The sequence below is a fragment of the Myotis yumanensis genome, unplaced genomic scaffold (assembly GCF_028538775.1).
Source record: "Myotis yumanensis isolate MYYU_CA2020_CCGP unplaced genomic scaffold, mMyoYum1.0.hap1 SCAF_3, whole genome shotgun sequence".
Lineage (NCBI taxonomy): Eukaryota > Metazoa > Chordata > Mammalia > Chiroptera > Vespertilionidae > Myotis > Myotis yumanensis.
In genome coordinates this window covers 99,410,166-99,431,420 of record NW_027223754.1, presented here as the reverse complement: position 1 = coordinate 99,431,420, position 21,255 = coordinate 99,410,166, and the positions used below count along the sequence as shown (strand labels likewise).

General features: G+C 39.9%; 1 protein-coding gene across 5 annotated transcripts in view; it reads right to left on the bottom strand.

Moving 5' to 3' along the window:
- NBEA (neurobeachin) overlaps nucleotides 1-21,255 on the bottom strand; it is a 975,192-nt gene that overhangs the window by 162,359 nt on the left and 791,578 nt on the right. For all 5 annotated transcript variants that reach the window (XM_070409180.1, XM_070409183.1, XM_070409179.1 and 2 more), the window contains one exon: nucleotides 7,711-7,826. In XM_070409180.1, coding sequence (XP_070265281.1) covers nucleotides 7,711-7,826 — 116 coding nt within the window. The remainder of the gene's footprint in view (nucleotides 1-7,710; nucleotides 7,827-21,255) is intronic.

Here is a 21,255-nt window from a genome sequence, read left to right as displayed (position 1 = left end):
TATAATTTTTCTTTCTTTTTTAAATATATTTTTATTGATTTCAGAGAGGAAAGAAGAGGGAGAGAGATATAGAAACATCAATGATGAGAGAGAATCATTGATCAGCTGCCTCCTGCATACCCCACACTGGGGATCCAGCCCACAACCCAGGCATGTTACCCTGACTGGGAACGGAACCAGCGACCTCTTGATTCCTGGGTTGATGCTCAACCACTGAGCCATACTGGCCAGGCGGGGCTATTTACTACTTTTTGGAATATTGATATTAATATTAAAAATGTTTCAAAAAGAAATAATGAAACCAAACAAAGAAACAATAAAAATATTTATTTTTCTGAATCTTGATATTAGGAATAACTAAAGATATTTTTTAAAAAGACTATGATAAAATATAAACCAACCATTTCTGGCTTTGGATTACTTAGGAAATTTATCAATATAAATACTAACATCCTTTCAAGAAATGATAAATCTTGTTTCAATCAATTGACTTAAATTAGTGTACTTGAACAATAACTGTATTCTTAAAACTGTATTATGTAACATGATTATTTAGTGGAACCCATGTTAGTAAAAGTGATATTGTTATAATTAAACATCTTTATTCTGCCCTGTATTCTAGGATCCTCAGAGAACTCTGAAAAGTGTTCCAATATTAAGAGATGAATGAATAACAGTATTCCCCACAATTCAGGAAAACAGGCAATTCTAATTACTTCCCTAACAAGTACTCAATCTTAGCTTTAGTGAAGCTTCTCTATGAAACCATCATCCAACTCTTCAATGCTGGTGCTCAGTACAAACTGGCACTCTCACTTAAAACTTCAGGATGCTGGCAAGGGAAGAATTAGCAGGATTATAACCAGGAACAGTACCTCAAGATGTTTATATTCATAACCTTTTCTAATTGTCATTCTACTTCTGTATAAAGGTTTATTTTGTCAGGATAGTCATCTATGCATGACAAAATCCTTTGAGTTAATTTAAAGCCCATCTTTTCTATGAAGCTTCCCTTGACTAGACTATCTCATCCTATTCTCTAAACTTTTATTATAGGTAATGGCACTTTAATTGAATGCTTTCTTATATACTCTAAATGTATTTAAATGCAAATACTGTTCTGATAATTAGATCTTAAATGGCTAGAGCTATGGTGCTTAAATATGATACATCAGAAACAACTAGAAGACTAGTTAAAATGCAGATCTCTGGGCCCCGCTCCCAGAGTTTTCTAATTCAGTAGGTTTGAGAAGGAGTCTGAGAATTTGCACCTAACAATCCCTCAGGTGATACTGGTACTGCAGGTCTGGGGACAATGCCAACCATTCACCTGGAGCATATTACAGTGACTCCTACTTTTGTAGAATGACATCATACTTCTCTCTGTCATTTATTCTTCATTCCACATTTTCTTTTTTCTTGGAATGCCCTCTGCTTACTTTCTAGTGAATTCTTACTCATATTTCAATTTCTAATTTAAGTGTCTCCTAAAAGAAGCTTTCCCTGATCTCTTGGTTGTAAGTAATGCCTCTAAATCTGTGACTCCAAATGGCTTTGTATACTCTCCAATTATAATAATTATCACTTTTTAATGGAATGGCTGGTGTACATGTATCTTTCCCTAACTATATTATGATCGCTTCAAAGGCAGGAACTATACTTTTCTTTCCTTCACAGTGTCAGTGCCAAATAGAGTGTGTGTTGAGTAATACTTACTAAAAGGATGAACAAATTGACTTCATGTCTAGAGTCCTGTCATACTCTCCTAAGAGGTCTCCCTAACTTTAAGCTATTTCATTTCTAATTCATGCCATACATAGATACCAGTTTAATTGTCCTAAAGATCCATACTGCATCCCCTTCAATTGCAAAGCTATACTAACTCCTAAAAATCTAAGATCAGGGTCTTTACAATCTGGTTCTTACTTATAGTTACAACTAGTACCCCAGTGCACAGATTCACACACATTGAAAGGAAATTAATTAGAAGAAATATTTTAATATTGCTATTCGCCCTTTCTCTATAATAGAAGTGTCAACCAAATTCACGATCGACAATGACAGAGTGTGTGATTTGCACCAGTGAGAGCTTTATATGTATTGTGTACATGAGAGTCAACGTTTATTTTTAAATTGCCAGTGCATGTCATATGTAGTGGCTGGCTGGTCGGATGGATGTACAGTCGGTCACTTAGCTTTATATATATATATATATATATATATATATATATATATATTAGAGGCCAGGTGCACGAATTTGTGCATGGGTGAGATACAGCCAGCCCACCCCAATGGGGGCCTATTAGGGGTGGGACAGACAGGGGGAGGGGCAGCCAGCCCCACCCCTGATCGGGGAGTTAGGGGGCCGATCGGGGGCCAGGCCAGCTGTGGGGGGGTCTGGTAGGGACCCATATCAGGCTGGTTGGCTGTCACAGTGCATGGCATAGCCACCGGTCATTCTGGTCATTCTGCTGTTCCGGTCACTAGGCTTTTATATATATAGATAGATATCATCTCCCATTATTCTTTGTTTTTAGCCAAGATGTGATACTCATGTCCATTGAATGCCTCGCACACATTCAGTTGGCAGAAATTTGTAAAGCTCTGCCTTTTTTCTCCCCAAACACATTTTTTTAAATTCCTCTACTTTGCTTAGCTTTTGTAGTACTCACTCTTTATAACACTTTTCAATACTTAATACAGCTGTCTTAAAATGCTCTCTTATTTATTTTCAATTCATTTCCCACCAAGTTGCAAGTGCTCAGAGTTCCTATACCTATTTTATACTTCATTTTATCTCCCTCTATACAATAGACAGGCTTTAATGTTTAGTTATAATTATTGTAAAGAAAATGCCCGATTTTTATCTCAATCAGTGGCCGACTGGTAAGTACTGTGTGGTGATGCCTTAGAATAGATAAGTTCAGAGAGACAGGATTGTCTGCTTTTGAGCCTGTCTCTTAATCTTTTAAGGAGATAATTGTGGTCCAGGGGAAGTTTTGGCTTTGAGGTAGGTAAATCTGGGATTGAACCCAACCTGCCATTGGCTAGTTGTTGATCTTGGGCAAGTCATGGGACCTACCAGAGATTTATTTTCTTCATAAATACAATGAGTTAAAATTCTCACCAGTATTGTAAGGGGGTGATATACGTAAATAATAGCCCACTTTAAATGGAATCACCTTCTAATTGAAAGATGAATTATCATTCATCTTACACAGTCAAGGTAGCCCAGTTTTGTGGAATAAGGCTTGAGATAGGAAGGGAATTGGATAATAATATTTAAAAACATATGTACAACAAGACTTTCAGTGACTTAGAGAAATTGATTACAAGTAGCATGAAATTCAGCTACCAGTAGTTTCTTAACTCTTAAAAATAAAGTAGAATATTCGCATTTATTCAAAATACCAATAATGTTTCAAAGGTTTTCTCAGATTTGTGTTGTATATAGTATGGATTGATAGGAAAAACATTTAAGCCCTAGCTGGTTTGGCTCAGTGGATAGAGCAACAGCCTGTGGACTAAAGGGTCCCCGGTTCCATTTCTGTCAAGGGCACATGCCCAGGTTGCTGGCTCCATCCCCAGTGGGGGTCATGCAGGAGACAGCAGATCAATGATTCTCTCTCCCTCTCCCTTCCTCTCTGAAATCAATAAAAATCTATTTAAAAATAAAACATTTAAAAAGTAATTTATGCCCTAGCCCAGTGGTTCTCAACCTTCCTAATGCCGTGACCCTTTAATACAGTTCCTCATGTTGTGGTGACCCTAACCATAAAATTATTTTCGTTGCTACTTCATAACTGTAATTTTGCTACTTTTATGAATCGTAACGTAAATATCTGATATGCTATATGTGTTTTCCGATGGTTGCGACCCACAGGTTGAGAACCGCTGCGCTAGCTGATTTGGGCATCCGCCCTCGGACTGAAGGGTCCAGGGTTTGATTCAAGTCAAGGGCACCTACCTGGGTTACAGACTGGATTCCTCCCACCCTCCCCAGTGGGTCAGGTTATGTTGTGTGCAGGAGGCAATCAATCGATGTGTCTCTCTCACATCGATGTTTCTCTCTTTGTCTCTCCCTCTCTCTCTAAGAATCAATGGGAAAATATCCTTAGGTGGGGATTAACAACAACAAAAAAGTAATTTATGTAAATTTCAATCAACATCCCCTGTCTCTGAAGAGAATTAAATTGGGACATAAAATAGAAAGTTGTAATTTAAGATTAAAATTAACATTAGTGTTGTGACTCATCTTAATTAGATTTAAACTGTTAGCAAAATTTACAGAATTCTTAAATGTATAATCTGTAAAATAAATGAAAATGGAATGAAAAAAAAAATGCCCAACATATTCTTTAAAAATAATTCAGTAGCCTATAAATTTTTTGTCATCAAATAAAACAGATCCAATGATTCAAAAGAGATTAAGAAGACACTTAAATTTCCCTCATGATCTACATGCTCTGGCTTAAAACCCAAAGACCATACCAATCAGAAAAAAAGTCTATACTACTCAGGTGCAGCTGCAGAAGGGATCACAGTGTTATCTCTATTCAAACTGCAATATTTCTAGAGCTAGACAGAGAATGAAGTGAATGGTGGTTATAGGTGTGGTACTGTACCATATTGTGAGAAATATATCTGACACTGGTAAAATGTAGTGGGAAGGGATGGAATCTAGAAGAGTCCCTTATCAGTAAACTAGATAACATCCCATCTAGAGAGATAGAGAGAATCCCATCTTAGAATAGCAGAATTATTTAATAAGAATACCAGTTCAACTGGAAACTGAGTTGGGCATGATATTTATTACTCTGTCTTCCAGTTTTAAGTTTTATCCAACAGTTCCAAATAGCTAGCACAATCAATGAAAAAAATCATATGCTTATCTAAGACATAAGGTAGACAATGAATCTTGATAGATCTTTCAAGAATAGATAACAAAAATCCTAACACAGGGAATATGGAAAAATAACTGCTGAAGAATGGAAGAAGAACATTATCCTGAAAAAGCAGGTAAAGATCCATGTAGCTGACAAGAACATTTTGATAGTCTGAAGTCCTTCTTTTATGCAAAAATATATGAACTTCAGTAAACAAGAGTTTAATAATAACATGGATTCTGGGTAGTAAGTTATATTGAAAAAAATAAGCAATGAATGAGAAGGAAATTGAGTTAAAATTTTTATCTTAGATAGTAGTGATTTAAAATGTTGACTAATTTTTTAAATAAAAAATGAAATATATTTTAAAGGGTTTTAAAAAATTTAAACATATCTCTAGGATAATTAATTATAAGATGCCTACATTCTAAATCACTAAAAAAATGGGCAAAAAAGTATTGATATGATCAAAAAACCCAAAACAATATATAAAAGCAAGAAAACATTAAAAACAAGATGATGATAAAAGATCAAACATATCACTTATTACAATAGATGCAAACATAATAAATATGACTACTGAAAGATTAAAAGTCCAAGATACAGTGAAACCTTGAAGTCCCACCCATAGTACACAAAAGTTGGTAGCTCTGAAATTCTACCCCTCTTTCCTTTGGCATTGAAGCTTATGCTATTACATCATGCTGTATACCTAAAAATGCTAATGAAATTAAGTTCTTTACATTTTGGATATTTAAGTTTATTATATCTATATATGTAAATAATATGTGCTAATAACTAGCATAACACTTTCTTTTTATCTTTGAACTAGTAAATAGGCTTAAGATATACATATTATGTGAACTAACATATGAATACATATATAGATAATATATCATGAAGATATCAGAAGACATGTATATAATGGGCATGTGTATATAAAATATACAATAAAATTTAATATATTTAATAAAATAGTCCTTTGGCTCTACCACTAGTATCTTATTAGTAAATGCACTAACATTACAATATTTATTAAATTATTAAAATGCAAAACATTTCAAACTTCTATATCTCTTTTTGTTGACAAATTACTTTTGCCTATCTATTTAATACATATCTATCATTCATATTCAATATATACCTTTAGTATTTATATTCACATATACATGATAGATTTATCCTATCTAATAATAGACAAACATGGTAATTGACCGTACCTTCGCTACACCTCCCACTGGCTAATCAGCGTGATATGCAAATTAACTGCCAACAAAGATGGTGGCTAATTTGCATACTGCAGGCAGGGCGGGACAGTGCGATCTGCCCACCCTGCCGCCAGCCACCGCCTGCTGTTTACATGTGTGGCCCAGCGGGCGGGGGGGCAGATTTCGATCCGCTGCGCCTCGCTCTGCCCCGCCACCCGCTGGGCCTGCAGTCATGGGCGCGGCCCAGCAGGTGGCATGGTGGGGGTGTGGCAGATTGCTATCCGCCTGCCCCACGCCCCACCGAGCCTCGCCGCGTCCCACCGCCCATTAGGCCTGCTGTGTGTGGTGGGCAGCGGGCAGGTTGGTGAGGCAGAGGGCCTGCCATCTGCGACCCAGCGCGGGATCTGGTCCTGCCATCTGCCACCCAGGGAGCTGGCCTAAGCCAGCAGATTGTTATCTCCCAAGTGGTCCCAGACTATGAGAGGGCACAGGTCCAGCTGAGGGACACCCCCCACCCCCGTGCCCCTCTACCCCCCGCCAGTGCACACATTTTTGTGCACCGAGCCTCTAGTAAAGAATAATATTACACAGTAATCCTTTTAAGTGATAATTCGGAGAACACAGCTCTATATTCATGGTTCTGACCATGCATTTATAACAGAACAATAATAATGTAGTTATTTAAATTCATCTGATTGCAAAAAGTTTGGTAGCACCTGATTTACAAAAGTAAACTGTAATTCAACCTGAATAAGGGCTTTTTGAGGCTTAACTTTAGGAAAAAAGAAAGAGGTACTGCCCTAACCAGTTTGGCTCAGTGGATAGAGCATTGGCCTGCAGACTGAGGAGTCCCAGATTCGATTCTGGTCAAGGGCATGTACCTTGGTTGTGGGCACATCCCCAGTGGGGGGTGTGCAGGAGGCAGCTGATCGATGTTTCTCTCTCATTGATGTTTCTAACTCTCTATCCCTCTCCCTTCCTCTCTGTAAAAAAAAATCAATAAAATATATTTTTTAAAAAAGAAAAAGGTACTTAAAACTCATAGAGATGTTTAACCACTAACAACCACTGATTTAGCAGAAAAAAAGAACCACTACCCTCTTTTAATTTACCAAGGTTGATGGCAGTCACTCATCATTTAGAAATATAATCTGATTTTATATTTTTATTTGAAGATTTTAAGTAAAATAAAAAAAAAATGCTGTGACCTAATCATGTCATAATCCAGGTGACATCTGTACTAGGAAGAATCCTGTTGTTATTCTCCTGTCTAGCTGCTATTGCTGAAAATGACAAAACAGTGAAATTAGATTTTCCCATTATTATTTCCAGTCACTCTCTGGCAATGGTTTGTTGACTCTAATAAACCTGCAGACAAATCTGTCAGCAAAGAAAATAGCAGAGGACAGCAGGGAAAAGCCTCCTCAACAATAAATGCATCTAAAACCTTGGTACTGGCTTGTATAATTTCTGATAACATTTCATATGAGTGCTTCAATATTTAGTCTAATGCTGCATTTGAATTCCAAAGAGGAAAATGTATTCCATAAAGTCACATTACCCATGATTTTGATGAATATAAACAGATTATGAGATTAAAGAATGAGATGTCTTACCTGCTATCGTATTAAGAAACATCAAGTACTCAAAGTTTGAAATTTCCCGTCTTTGCCATCGCTGAGTCATGTTGGAAGATTTATAAAGCTGTCGAGGAGTGGCCAGTGATATCCTCCTAGCAATTAAGTAAACCATAACAAACATAAGCTCTTTTAACTCATTACTTTAAAAATTCAAAATCAACTAATACATTTAAAATAATTTGGAATAAATAATAAAATTTAAATAATTTAAAATATCTATGGTTTATCCTTCTTAGATAAATTTTTAAAATATTTCAATTATAGATATTAGCAACATTAAAAATCTATAATAGAGCAGATATGTAATTACTCAGGATAAACAATATGAAAGCACGATTTGAATAATATGGTTGCAAATGCGTATTTTACAAGTTAACAATACCAAAAATGTGAACCTACATTCAAAATAAGTCAAAATATCTTGTAAATAACATAGAAAATCTACACCATGCTAAGAAGCCAAATAGTCTGGTATTAGCTAATAGGTATTTGACTTAAACCTTATATAATAACTAGAGGCCCGGTGCACAAAAATTTGTGCACTGGCCGGGGAGGGGGGGGGGTATCCCTCAGCCCCACTTGTGCCCTCTCACAGTCTGGGACCCCTCGGGAGATAACGACCTGCTGGCTAAGGCCCACTCCCGGGTGGCAGAGGGCAGGCTCAATCCCTAGGTGCAGCCCCTGGTCGGGCTCAGAGCAGGGCCGATCAGGGAGTTGGGGCTCCATAACCTGTCACACACAGAGCAGGGCCAATCAGGGGGTTGGGGCGCCTTCCCCTGTCATGAACAGAGCAGGGCGAATAGGAAGGTTGTGGCCCCGCCCCCTGTCACACACAGAGCTGCAGGGCGATCAGGGGGTTTGGGCTCTGCCTCCTGTCATGCTGCTCCAAGGGCTAGGAGGCCTCGTGGCTCCGCTGATCCCAGTGCTGGGAGGCATATTACCCTTTTACTATATAGGATAGAGGCCTGGTGCACGGGTGGGGGCCGGCTGGTTTTCTCTGAAGGGTGTCCCGGATCAGGGTGGGGGTCCCGCTTGGGTGCCTGGCCAGCCTGGATGAGGGGATGATGGCTGTATGCAGCTGGTTACACCCCCTTCAGGGTGGCGGTACCCACTGGGGTGCCTGGCCAGCCTGGATGAGGGGATGATGGCTGTTTCCAGCTGGTCACACCCCCTTCAGGGTAGGGGTCCCCACTGGGGTGCCTGGCCAGTCTGGGTGAGGGGCTGAGGGCCGTTTTCAGGCTGGCGGGTGACTGAAGCTCCTAACCTCTCCTTTTTTTCTTTTTCTTTTTATTATGGGATTTATTTACCTTCTATGGCTGTCACTGGAACTGAGAGCCAGCTTTAGCTCTGAGGCTCAGCTCCAGTTCTGAGACCTCCGCTGCTGAAAGCAGGTATCTGGGTTTGTTTGGGTTCTACAATTGAAACACTGTTGCAACTCCAGCTCCACCAGGGGAATGGGCCTCTGGCAGCCCGGGAGTCCACGAGGGATGTCAGACTAATGGCTTAGGGCCATGTCCACAGGGAGCGGGTCTAAGCCGTTAGTCAGACATCCTTAGATCTACCACATAGGTGGGAGAGGATCCTGCCATCACCACTGCGCTGGCCTGCCATGAGCTGGCTTCTGGCTGAGTGGCGCTCCCCCTGTGGAAGCGCACTGATCACCAGGGGGCAGCTTCTGCATTGAGCATCTTCCCCCTGGTGGTCAGTGCATGTCATAGTGATTGGTCATTACTGGTCGTTCCGCCATTAGGGTCAATTTGCATATTACCCTTTTATTATATAGGATGCTTACGCCAATATGCAGTTGTTATTATTATAATCACATTCTTGCTAATCTGACTAAAATTCTTGCCTGCAGCACATTTAGTCTGCTAAAAGCTATGTATATAATAAAGTTTTGCATTCCTTTGTTGACATTTTGAACACAGACAATTTAAGAAGAAAATTGCTGGTCTGAAAATAATTCTTACCACCCAAAATAATCAAAAACCAATGACCAAACAAACCCTGACAGGTATTTAAAAACCCGAATAGGGCCCTGGCCGGTTTGGCTCAGTTGGTTGGGTGTTGTCCCATGCACCAAAAGGTTGTTGGTTCAATTCTGGGTCAAGGCACATGCCCAGGTTTCAGGCTTGATCCCCAGTCAATGCTCATGCTCACATCAATGTTTCTCTCTCTCCCTCTCTACAAAAATCAGTAAAAAAAAAATCTTAAAAAATTTTTAAAAACTCTAATAGGTATAAATAATGGGAATCATGAGAGAAAGTTGTCATTCTTAGAGTATATAATAATGAAGAAGAAAAATGTGGTCATAATTTATAAATTTAGAAAAGTAGATTATTATCAAGTTTAGGGAAAGGATCAGTTTTTCTTGTTTATTGCCTTCTTTCCCCCTATAAACTCACTGAGAGCAGGAACTAAACTGTTTTACTTAAGTGTTATATCCATTGCACTTAGCAATACTTAGCATAATGGGGTCTCAATAAGTACATACTTAAAGATTTGAATTATTGGTCATCTACCCTAACAGAAAAATGGCTAAAGGAAGATGTAATCCTCAAAAAATTAATTCAGTCATATGAAGAAGAAAATGGGAAATTAATAAAGCTATTCAAAATGCCTATTCAAAATTCCTATAACAAAATTCCTAGATGTTTGAATGAGAATATTTGATACATTTTTGGGCTAGAGTATAATGCTTTTAGAATTAGGGGATAAGATAAAGGCAAAATTGCCTTCATATAAAAAGTGTTAAGTGTCATAACAAATGATGACCACTTAAAATAATTGACCCTAAGACTACAGCCAGGTGTATCCTTAGTAAGTGAAGAATATAATTAAATCCAAAATTAATTGATTGTACTAACTATCTGAAAATACATTAATAAAGCAATGATAATCAGTATAGAGTACAGAAAATGGGCAAGTGTTTTTCCATCATTATGCAGGAGTTAAGGTATTTTTCTTATGAACAATGTGGGTCATTTTGATAAAGGACACAGAATAGAAATTATAAGAGAGTGAGCTATTGTCTTGGGCAACATAACTTATTTAAATAAAAAAATTCCTATCTGAAATATTGAATAAGAATCCCCTTGTTTTTATTTATTTTTTAAAAATGTATCTTTATTGTTGCAAGTATTACAGATGTCCCCCTTTTAGTTTTTCCCATTGACCCCTTCCAACACCCCCACCCCCACCTACCCACCCAGGCCTTCACTATTGTCTTGAGTCCAAGAGCTATGCATATCTACACTAATAAAAGAGAAACATGGTAATTAGCGTACGACCGCTACCCTTCCCATTGGCTAATCAGCATATCCTTATGCAAATTAACTGTCAGCCAAGATGGCGGCCAGCAGCCATGCACTGAAGCGAACAGGGAGGCTTGCTTGCTCCAGTGACGGCTGACTCTAACGTTCCCCGCCTGAGTTGCCGGCCTCTCAGCTGCAACTCTAAGCAACTATGTACTATGTTGCAAATAAGAAGCTAAATAAAACCCCAGAAACCGGCTTTCAGTCAGCCAGGTTCAGCCAGCTGGCCTGCAACATTGTATCAAATACAGAAGGAAAAACAAAGGCCAGAGACCGGCTTTCAGCAGCCAAGGCCTCAGAGCTAAAGCTGGCCCAGAATAAAAAAATAAAAATAAATAAATAAAGGAGCAGTTGGGAGCTTTAGTCACCTGCCAGCCAGAAAACGGCCCTCAGCCCCTCAGCCAGACTGGCCAGGCACCCTAGTGGGGACCCCCACCCTGATCCAGGACACCCTTCAGGGCAAACCAGCCGGACCCCACCCATGCACCAGGCCTCTATTCTATACAGTAAAAGGGTAATATGCCTCCTGGCAATGGGATCAGCGTGACAGGGGGCAGGGCTCAAACCCCTGATCGCCCTGCGACTCTGTGTGTGACACGGTGTGGCGTCCCAACCCCCTGATCAGCCTTGCTCTGTGGGTGATAGAGGGCAGCACCCCAACCCCCCGCCCCCATAGGCCCTGCTCTGTGTGTGATGGGGTAGAGCCATAACCTCCCCATTGGCCCTGCCCTGAGTGTTGACAGGGGGCAGCGCCCCAAACCCCTGATCCGCCCTGCTCTGTGTGTGACAAGGGGCGGTGCCCCTACTCCCCTATCGGCCCTACTCTGTGAGTGAAAGGGGGGAGCTCCTCAACCCCCGGATCGGCCCTGCTCTGTGCATGACAGGGGGGAGCTCCTCAACCCCCTGATGGGCCCTGCTCTGTGAGTGACAGGGGCAGCGCCCCAACCCCCTGATCGGCCCTGCTCTGTGCGTGACAGGGGGTGGCGCCACAACCTCCCCATCGACCCTGCCTTGAGTGTGACAGGGGGCGGTGCCCCAACCCCCCAATCAGCCCTACCCTGAACGTGACTGAGGGTGGCATCGCAACCTCCCGATCTGCCCTGCTCTGTGCATGACGGGGCGTCGCCCCAACTCCCCAATCAGCCCTGCTCTGAAGCCTGACCAGGGGCTGCACCTAGGGACTGGGCATGCCCTCTGCCACCTGGGAGCAGGCCTAAGCCAGCAGATCGTCATCTCCCGAGGGGTCCCAGACTGCAAGGGGGCACAGGCTGGGCTGGGGGACCCCCCTCCCCTCCCGAGTGCACAAATTTTTGTGCACCGGGCCTCTAGTATGCATATAAATTCCCAGGTTAATCTCTCTCCATATCCCAACCCCCACTTCCCTCTGAGATTTATGAGTCTGTTCCATGCTTCTATGTCTCTGGATCTATTTGTTCATCAGTTTATTTTGTTCATTAGATTCCACATATGAGTGAGATCATGTGATATTTATCTTTCTCTAACTGGTTTATTTCACTTAGCATAATATTCTCCAGGTCCCTCCATTCTGTCTTAAAGGGCAAGTATAGTATTTAAAGCCGCATAGTATTCCATGGTACAAATGTACCACAGCTTTTTTATCCACTCATCTACTGATAGGCACTAGGGCTGTTTGCAGATCCTAGCTATTGTAAATTGCACTGCTATGAACATAGGGGTGCATATATTCTTTCTGATTGGTGTTTTGGGTTTCTTAGGATATACTCCTGGAAGTGGGATCATTGGGTCAAATGGGAATTCCATTTTAAATTTTTTTAGAAAACTCCATACTGTTTTCCATAATGGTTGTACCAGTCAGCATTCTCACCAGCAGTGTACTAGGGTTCCCTTTTCTCCATATCCTTGCTAGCACTTGTCATTTGCTGATTTGTTGATGATAGCCATCCTGGCAGATGTGAGGTGATACATCATTGTCATTTTAATTTGCATCTCTCTGAAGATCAGTGACTTTGAGCATTTTTTCATATGTCTCTTGGCCTTCTGTATATCAACTTTGGAGAAGTGTCTCTCTAAGTCCTTTGCCCATTTTTTAATTGGATTGTTTTTCTTCCTTTTGTTAAATTGTATGAGTTCCTTATATATTTTGGAAATTAACCCATTATCAGATGTATCATTGGCATATATATTTTTCTATGCTGTGGGCTCCCTTTTCATTTTTTTTTTTATATTTTATTGATTTTTTACAGAGAGGAAGGGAGAGGGATAGAGAGTTAGAAGCATCGATTAGCGAGAAACATTGATCAGCTGCCTCCTGCACACCCCCTACTGGGGATGTGCCCGCAGCCCCTTTTCATTATGATGGTGGTTTCTTTTGCTGTGCAGATGCTTTTTATTTTGATGTAGTCCCATTTGTTTATTTTCTCCTTAGTTTCCCTTGCCCTAGGGGATGTATTGGCAGGCATATTCCTGTGAGAGATATCTGAGAATTTGCTGCCTATGTTTTCTTCCAAGATTTTTATGGTTTCATGATTTATATATAAGTATTTTATCCATTTTGAGTTTATTCCTGTGAATGGTGTAAGTTGGGGGTCTATTTCATTTTTTATGTATGTACCTATCCAATTTTTCCAACAAATTTATGTGAGAGACTATTTTTACTCTATTGTATGCTCTTGGTCTCTTGGTTGAATATTAGTTATCTATAAAGGAAAGAATGATAAAGAAAAGAAAAACTACAAGGAGAAAACAAAACAAACAAAAAATAGGGGGAGGAACATGAAGGGACAGAGATGAAAAAAAGAAAATAAGAATAGAGAGTAAGGAAATAGGGGAGGAAAGACCATTTAAAATAAAAGAAGAAAGAAATTGAAAGGGAAAATAGAAGAAAAAGTAGACAAACCCAAAATAAGAAGTGAAAAAGAAGATGAGGAAGCAGGAGAAAGGAAAAAAATCTTTTTTTGTTTTTTTTTGTATGTACCTGTCCAATTTTACCAATACCATTTATGGGAGAAACTATTTTTTCTATTGTATGCTCTTGAATCCTTGGTTCTCTCTTCTATTCCATTGATCTATATACCTGTTCTTATGACAGTACCAAGCTTTTGTTTGCTGGAAGTTTATTATTATTATTATTATTATTATTATTACTGTTTCAGATTCATCAGTAGGTATTGGCCTATTCAGGTTTTCTGATTCATCCTGATTGAGTTTTGGAAAACTGTGTTTTTCTAGGAATTTGTCCATTTCATACAGGTTGTCCGGCTTAGTGGAATATAGTTGTCTATAGTATTTTTTATGTTACTTTGTATTTCTGTGGGGCCAGTTGTTATTTCACCTCTTTCATTTCTGATTTTGTTTATTTGGATCCTCCCTCTTTGTTTCTTGATGACTCTAGCTAAAGGTTCATCAATTATGTTTACCTTTACAATGAACAAGCTCTTTTGCATTAACCTTTTGCTTTGTTTCTGAGTCTCTATGTCATTTATTTCCACTTTGATCTTCATTATTTCCTTCCTTCTATGTACCCTGGGCTTTTATTGTTGCTCTCTTTCTAATTCTTTAAGGTGTAGATTTAGATTATCACAAGTTTTTCTTATTGCTTGTTTTCTTTGTTTGTTTGTTTTTATTTTTGTTTTTGCAGTAGGCCTGTAATGCTATGAACTTCCCTCTCAGGAAGTCCCATAGATTTTTGGTTGTTGCATGTTCATTTTCACTTGTTTCCAGAAAGTTTTTTATTTCTTCTTTGATCTCTTTGGTAAATCATTCATCCTAATATATAAAAAGCCAGGGGCCATCACGATCGAAACAACAGGATGGACGACCGAACAGCAGGCTGTGGGGAGGCAACCAGGCCAGCAGCGGGGTTAGTAAGGGATGACCAAATGACTGAACAGCAGGCTGTGTGGGGCGACCAGGCCAGCAGGGGGAGCAGTTGGGGGCAACCAGGCCGGCAGAGGGGGGCAGTTGGGGGTGACCAGAGCAGCAGGGGGGCAGTAAGGGGCAACCAAGCCATCGAGGGGGGCAGTAAGGGGCAAACAAGCCAGCAGGGGGGGTGGAGTTAGGGACAACAAGGGCAGCATGGGGGGCAGTAAGAGGTGACCAGGCCAGCGGGGGGTGGGGGGGAGTTATGCGTGACCAAGCCAGCAGAAGGTGGCAGTTGGGGTCAACCAGGCCAGCAGGCAAAGGCGGTTAGGGGTAAACAGGCTGGCAGGGAGTGAAGTTAGTGGTGATCAGGCAGGTAGGCAGGTGAGCAGTTAGGATCCAGCGGTCCCATTTTGTGAGAGGGATGTCCGACTGCTGGTTTAGGCCCAATCCCCAGGATCGGGCCTAAACCTGCAGTTGGACATCCCCTGAGGGGTCCCAGATTGGAGAGGATGCAGACTAGGCTGAGGGGACCTCACCCCATGCATGAATTTCATGCATCAAGCCTCTAGTTGTTTAATAACATGCTATTTAGCCTCCATGTGTTTGAATGTTTATGAGTGCTTTTATTGTAGTTGATTTCTAATTTCACGCCATTGTGATCCGAGAAGATGCTTGATATGATTTCAATCTTCTTGAACTTGTGGAGACTTAGTTTATATCCTAACATGTGGTCTATTTTTTAAAATATCCCAGCTACACTTCAGAATACTGTATATTCTGTACCTTTGGGATGAAATATTATGTAAATGTCAATTAATTCCATCTGATCGAGTTTGTCATTTAGACTTCCTGCTTCCTTGTTAATTTTTTGTCTAGAATCTCTGTCCAGTGATGTCAGTGGGGAATTAAAATCCCCTACTATGATTGTGTTGCTGTCGACCTCTCCCTTTAAGTCCTCCAGAATTTATTTTATATATCTGGGTATTTTTGTATTGGGTACATATATGTTTCACAGTTATATCCTCTTGTTGTATTGATTCCCTTTAGTATTATGAAGTGCCTTTCATTGTCTCTTGTTGTGGCCTTCATTTTTGCTACCTCAACCTTTTCTTTTTCATTTCCATTTGTTTGCAAAATTCTTTCTATACCTTCACTTTCATTCTGTGTGAGTCTTTTGTTTGAGTTGTGTCTCTTGTAGATAGCATATATATATATAGGTCATGTTTTCTTATCTATTCAGCTACCCCATGTCTTTTTGTTGTAGCATTTAATCCATTTACATTTAAAGTTATTATTGACTAGAAGGCCCGTGCACAAAAATTTGTGCACTGGCAGGGAAGGGGGGTCCCTCAGCCCAACCTGTGCCCTCTCACGGATCATGCTGCCACTTGCCCTGCCCACCCTGCCCACCCCGCCCACCCCGCCCAAGACACCACAGGCCCGGATCCCGCATTGGGGCGAGCGGCTGCTCAGATCCTGCTGCCGCCCCCCACCCCCCTCCACCCACCCCTCCCAAGACACCGCAGGCTTGGATCCCACGCTGGGGCGAGTCGCTGCTCAGATCCTGCTGCCACTGGCCCCGGCCACCCCGCCCAAGACACGGCAGGCCAGGATCTCGCCTTGGGCTGCGCAGCGGGATCTGCCTGCAGTATGCAAATTAGCCGCCATCCTTGTTGGTGGATAATTTGCATATCTTGTTGATTAGCCAATGGGAGGCGTAGTGGAGGTATGGTTAATTTCAATCTTTGTCTATTATTAGATAGGATAAGTACTTATTTGTTGTCATTTTTTTTGTTTATGCCTGTATTCCTCTCTCTATATATTTCTTCTTAAAATAGTCCTTTTAGCATTTCTGCAGTAATAATAACCTCTTTTAGCCTTTTTTTTTGTCTGCAAATTTCTTTATTTCACCTTTGATTTTGAATGATAGTCTTGCTGGATAGAGTAATCTTGGATGCAGTCCCTTGCTTTTCATTGCTTTGTATACTTCATGCCACTCCCTTCTTACTTGAAGTGTTTCTATTGAGAAATCAGCTGGCAGTTTAATGGAAGATACCTTGTAGGTAACTTTCTTTCTCTCTCTTGCAGCCTTTTAAGATTCCTTCTTTGTCTTTATTGTTTGCTATTTTAATTATGATGTGCCTAGGTGTGGGTCTTTTGGGAATCATCTTGATTGGGACTCTGTGTTTCCTGAACTTGTGTGACTTTTTCCTTTACCAGATTAGGGAAATTTTCTGTCATTATTTGTTCAAACAGGTTTTCTATTCCTTGCTTGGATTCTTCTCCTTCTGTTACCCCTATGATGTGAATGTTGTTAAGTTTCATGTTGTCCCAAAGCTCCCTTAGACTCTCCTGCGTTTTAAATTTTTTTTCCCAATTCCTGCTCTGAATGGGTGGGGTTTTGTGTGTGTGTGTGTGTGTGTGTGTGTGTGTGTGTATCTTGTCTTCTAATTCACTGATTCGGTTCTCAGCTTCTCTAGCCTACCATTGAATCCTTCCAGAGTGTTCTTTATTTCAGCTATGTCATTCTTTATTTCTGCTTGATTGCTGTTCATTGTTTCCATCTGTTTTTTTCATGTTGGTATAGTTCTCATTCTGCTCCTTATAATTCTCATTAAGTTGCTTGTAGTTTTTACTAAGTTGTTTGAGAACCCTAATAAACATTACTTTGTATTCTTTATCTGACAAATTGCTTGCCTCGATTTCATTTAGTTCCTTTTCTGCTGATACCTCCTTTTCTTTCATTTGGGGGTTGTTGTTTTTTGTTCCCTATATTTGCTGTCCCATTGTATTTATTCTATGTATTAGATCAAACTACTATCCTGCCCATACTTTGTGGAGTGGTCTTATGTAGTAGGTGTTTCATGGGACCTAGTGGTGAATCTCCTGAGTTGGGTACTCTAGGAAAGCCCATTTTTTGAGTTATTTGGGTTCTCCTATTGTAACCGGGTCTTCAATGTTTTTGTCCAATTCATGGATGGAATCTCCTCTCAGGCTGGCTGACTCTGAGGCTCACCCCAGATCACATCGTGTGAGTTCTTGTAGAGGTACTGATTGAACAGAACAAAATACAACACAACAAAGCATAAAAGAAAAGAAACAAAACAAGAACATACAAAAGACCCCTACAACAACAACAAAAGCAATGACCATAGAATTAGGAAAGAGAAAAGAGAACAAGAATGGTATAAGAAAAGAAAAAAATGTAGAAGGAGAAAAGAAAACAAAAAAGGGGGTGGAGGAATATGATGGGAGAAATGAAATAAAGAAAATAAGAATAAAGAGTAGGGGAGGAAAACTGTTTAAAATAAAATAAAATTGGAAGAAAAAATAGAGAAGAAAGTAGATAGACTCAAAATAAGAAAAGAAAACAAAGATGAGAAAGCAGGAGAAAAAGAAAAAAAATTGAGTAGGAAAGGGGAAGAGAAAAAATTGGATATGTGAATGAAACAAGAGAGACTAAAATAATAACAAATCAATAAAGCAGATAAAGCAGATCAGCAGAAGGGAAAAAAAAGGATGGGGGGTAACATTCATCTCAGCCAAGTTTAGTGCTTCCTGGAAGCACTCTTTGGATCCTGCTCTTCTGTTGACTGTCACTGACTATTCTGTCTGCAATTCTGGGATTCCCAGGAGGTACTTTGGTGCTAGCCACTGTCAGAAACTGTCCTCCTTTGGCTTGTGAGTGATTAAAATTGACAGCTGCCTGGCAAGCAAAGGTGCTTGGAGGCAGAGTCCAAGGGAACCTTGGGAAGCTTACTGCATCAGCCCTGTGCCCCATGCTGCAACAAAACTGCTTTAGAGGGAAGCTTGACCTCTCCTGCGCACAGTCAAGTCCTGTGAAGACAGACACAAACTGTAGATCTCTCCTCACTCTTGGCTGACCTGCCTGCTGCCCATGGCAGGCCCTCTCAGGACCTTGCCCTTCCTACTGGAACATACACCTAATTCCAGGTGTATGTTCCCCACTTTAGTTTTATTTCTAGTCTGGCCCTGGGAGGAGGTGCAAGAAAGGTCTGCCTATTTGGCCACTGTCTTCTCTCCTCTCAAATCCCCTTGTTTTTAAAATGTGGTTGTTTTAAGAATTAAGGGCAGAGAGCTCCCTTCTGCCATGTGAAGACAGAATGAGAAGATGGCCATTTATGAACCAGAAAACAGGTCTCATCAGGAATCAAATCTGCCAGTTCCTTAATCTTGGATTTCCCAGCCTCCAGAACTGTGAGAAATAAATGCCTATTGTTTATAAGTGCCCCCACCCCCTATAAAAAAGAATTAAGGGAAATAATACTTATAAATGAAGACACTAAGTATAGTTCCTGGTGCATGGAAAGTGTTCAATAAATTATAGCTACGGATATCAATTAATTAAAAGGGCATTCATTAAGCTATGCCAGCTTAATGGAAATATCCCTTTACTCTAAATCTTCAACCATTAAGCAACAATATGATTTCTAACTTGATCTCTTTGGTAGGTTTGCCCAAGAAGTAGCCTAAATGATTTGTGAAGTCAATTATTCTTGCAGAATACCTGCCTCTGAATTTTATAATTTTTTGTTTGTTTATAAATCAGTTTTTTTATGGGTTTAGCTTAGGGTAAGTTTCCTAGAGTTTAATAAACTCTGCTTAAACTGACGAAACTCAATGTCAAGAAAGGAAAGCAAAGAATGCATCCCTTAGTTGTTCTCTAAAGCAGGAAGGCTTCTTGTAGGAGCCAGCATCATCCTTCTCTTTCACAATTCACTAAATATAACAAGATCTTACATATCACACACATAAGTTTATAGAGGTATGTGTGTTTATCTATTTACCTGCCAACCTACCCACTTATCTGCTTATCTATCTATATCTGTGTGTGTATGATTGCATATATTTGTCCTGAGTATACATGTTTACAGTTTGACAAAGTACCTTTACTTTATGACCTCAAGACATTCATAAAACATCTCTATGCAATGATACTTCCTTAATTTTATAGCAGATGAAAGTGTCATTCCTCTTACCTAGTGCTTTTCATTCTTTCAATTAATATGTGGTGAGTTCCTACCAACTACCTGGCTCTGTTATTATTACCCAGCGGGTAAATAACAGGCCTAATGAAGCCAAATGTAGTGTTCCTCCAACCCTCTTCTGCTATACAAACTGAATTTCTGAGAATATTATTAGGAAACCACGAATGAGTTTTTGGTCATTGACCAAATTGAGTGTTTGGTCAGAAAACCAAAAACAATGAAACAGTATTTTAAGATAGAGTGGTTGTACTAACAGTGGAACCAAAGCTACTGAACATCTATTTTGTTTCCAGTTTTTCTATCAAGAATAATGACTTTCCAAAAGTAAAAAAGACTGAATGTGTTTAAAAAGGAAATAATACTCATAATAGGTAACAAAGATAGTAGACGAGCTCTGGTTGTTTTAAATTAATTCAGGTCCAGACAAGTTGAAGACTATTGAAGGAAATCACACACATGTCATTGAGAAACCCATATTGGTAATATTTGAAGAATCATGGTCATTGGGAAAGATGCCAAGAGGCAGATTATTTTTTAAAAGGATATAGAACTCCTTGTGAGTTCTTAATGTCAATTCCTGAAAAAATAATTGAATTGGTGATTAAATAGTCTGTAATCACCAGGGAAAGGAAGTAGTGATTACCATCAGTCAGCTTAGATTCAATAAGACCAAGTCTTGCAAAACTAACTACATTTCCTTGATAGAGTAAATGCACTTTTTTCTTTTGGCCTGTATTTTATATAACTATTTAATTATCTACTAGTTTCTTAATTTAATCTTGTCATTCTACTGGCAAATATCTGAGCATGTGCACACATGTCAGTAAATTGCTCTTATACTGTAAGCTTAAAGAGAATAGATACACTACAATACAAGGTAATTCCAGTTGAATAGCACTTAAAAACACCTCTACAATTAGGTACTATGCTAGATCCTGTAGATTAAAAGGATAAATAAGACACAGTCCCTGTCTTTTAAATGACTGTAGCCTACTTGAGGGGAGACAGATGAAGATTAGTTTTCCTTTCCATCCATGAAGCGCTGTGCAATAATTCCCAGGGACTTAATTTATCTACCCAAAGCTGATGCCTCTTTCTTCATTGCCAAAAGATACCTTATTTTTTTCAAGTTGGGGATAGCAAGTTCATATTTTTCCCTGAATTCTGGGGGCTAAGCCAATAAACACACTTCCTGTTGATAGTGATTGTTTTAGGAATGGGAAGGTGACCCATTTTGGCCAAAAGGGACTTAAAACAAAGATTGCAGGAGGCTTCTGAGCAATATATTCTTTCCTAAAACATGAATGCTCTAAGAAGAATCCATTGTGTCTTTCTCCTGCTTTACTGCAGTTGTC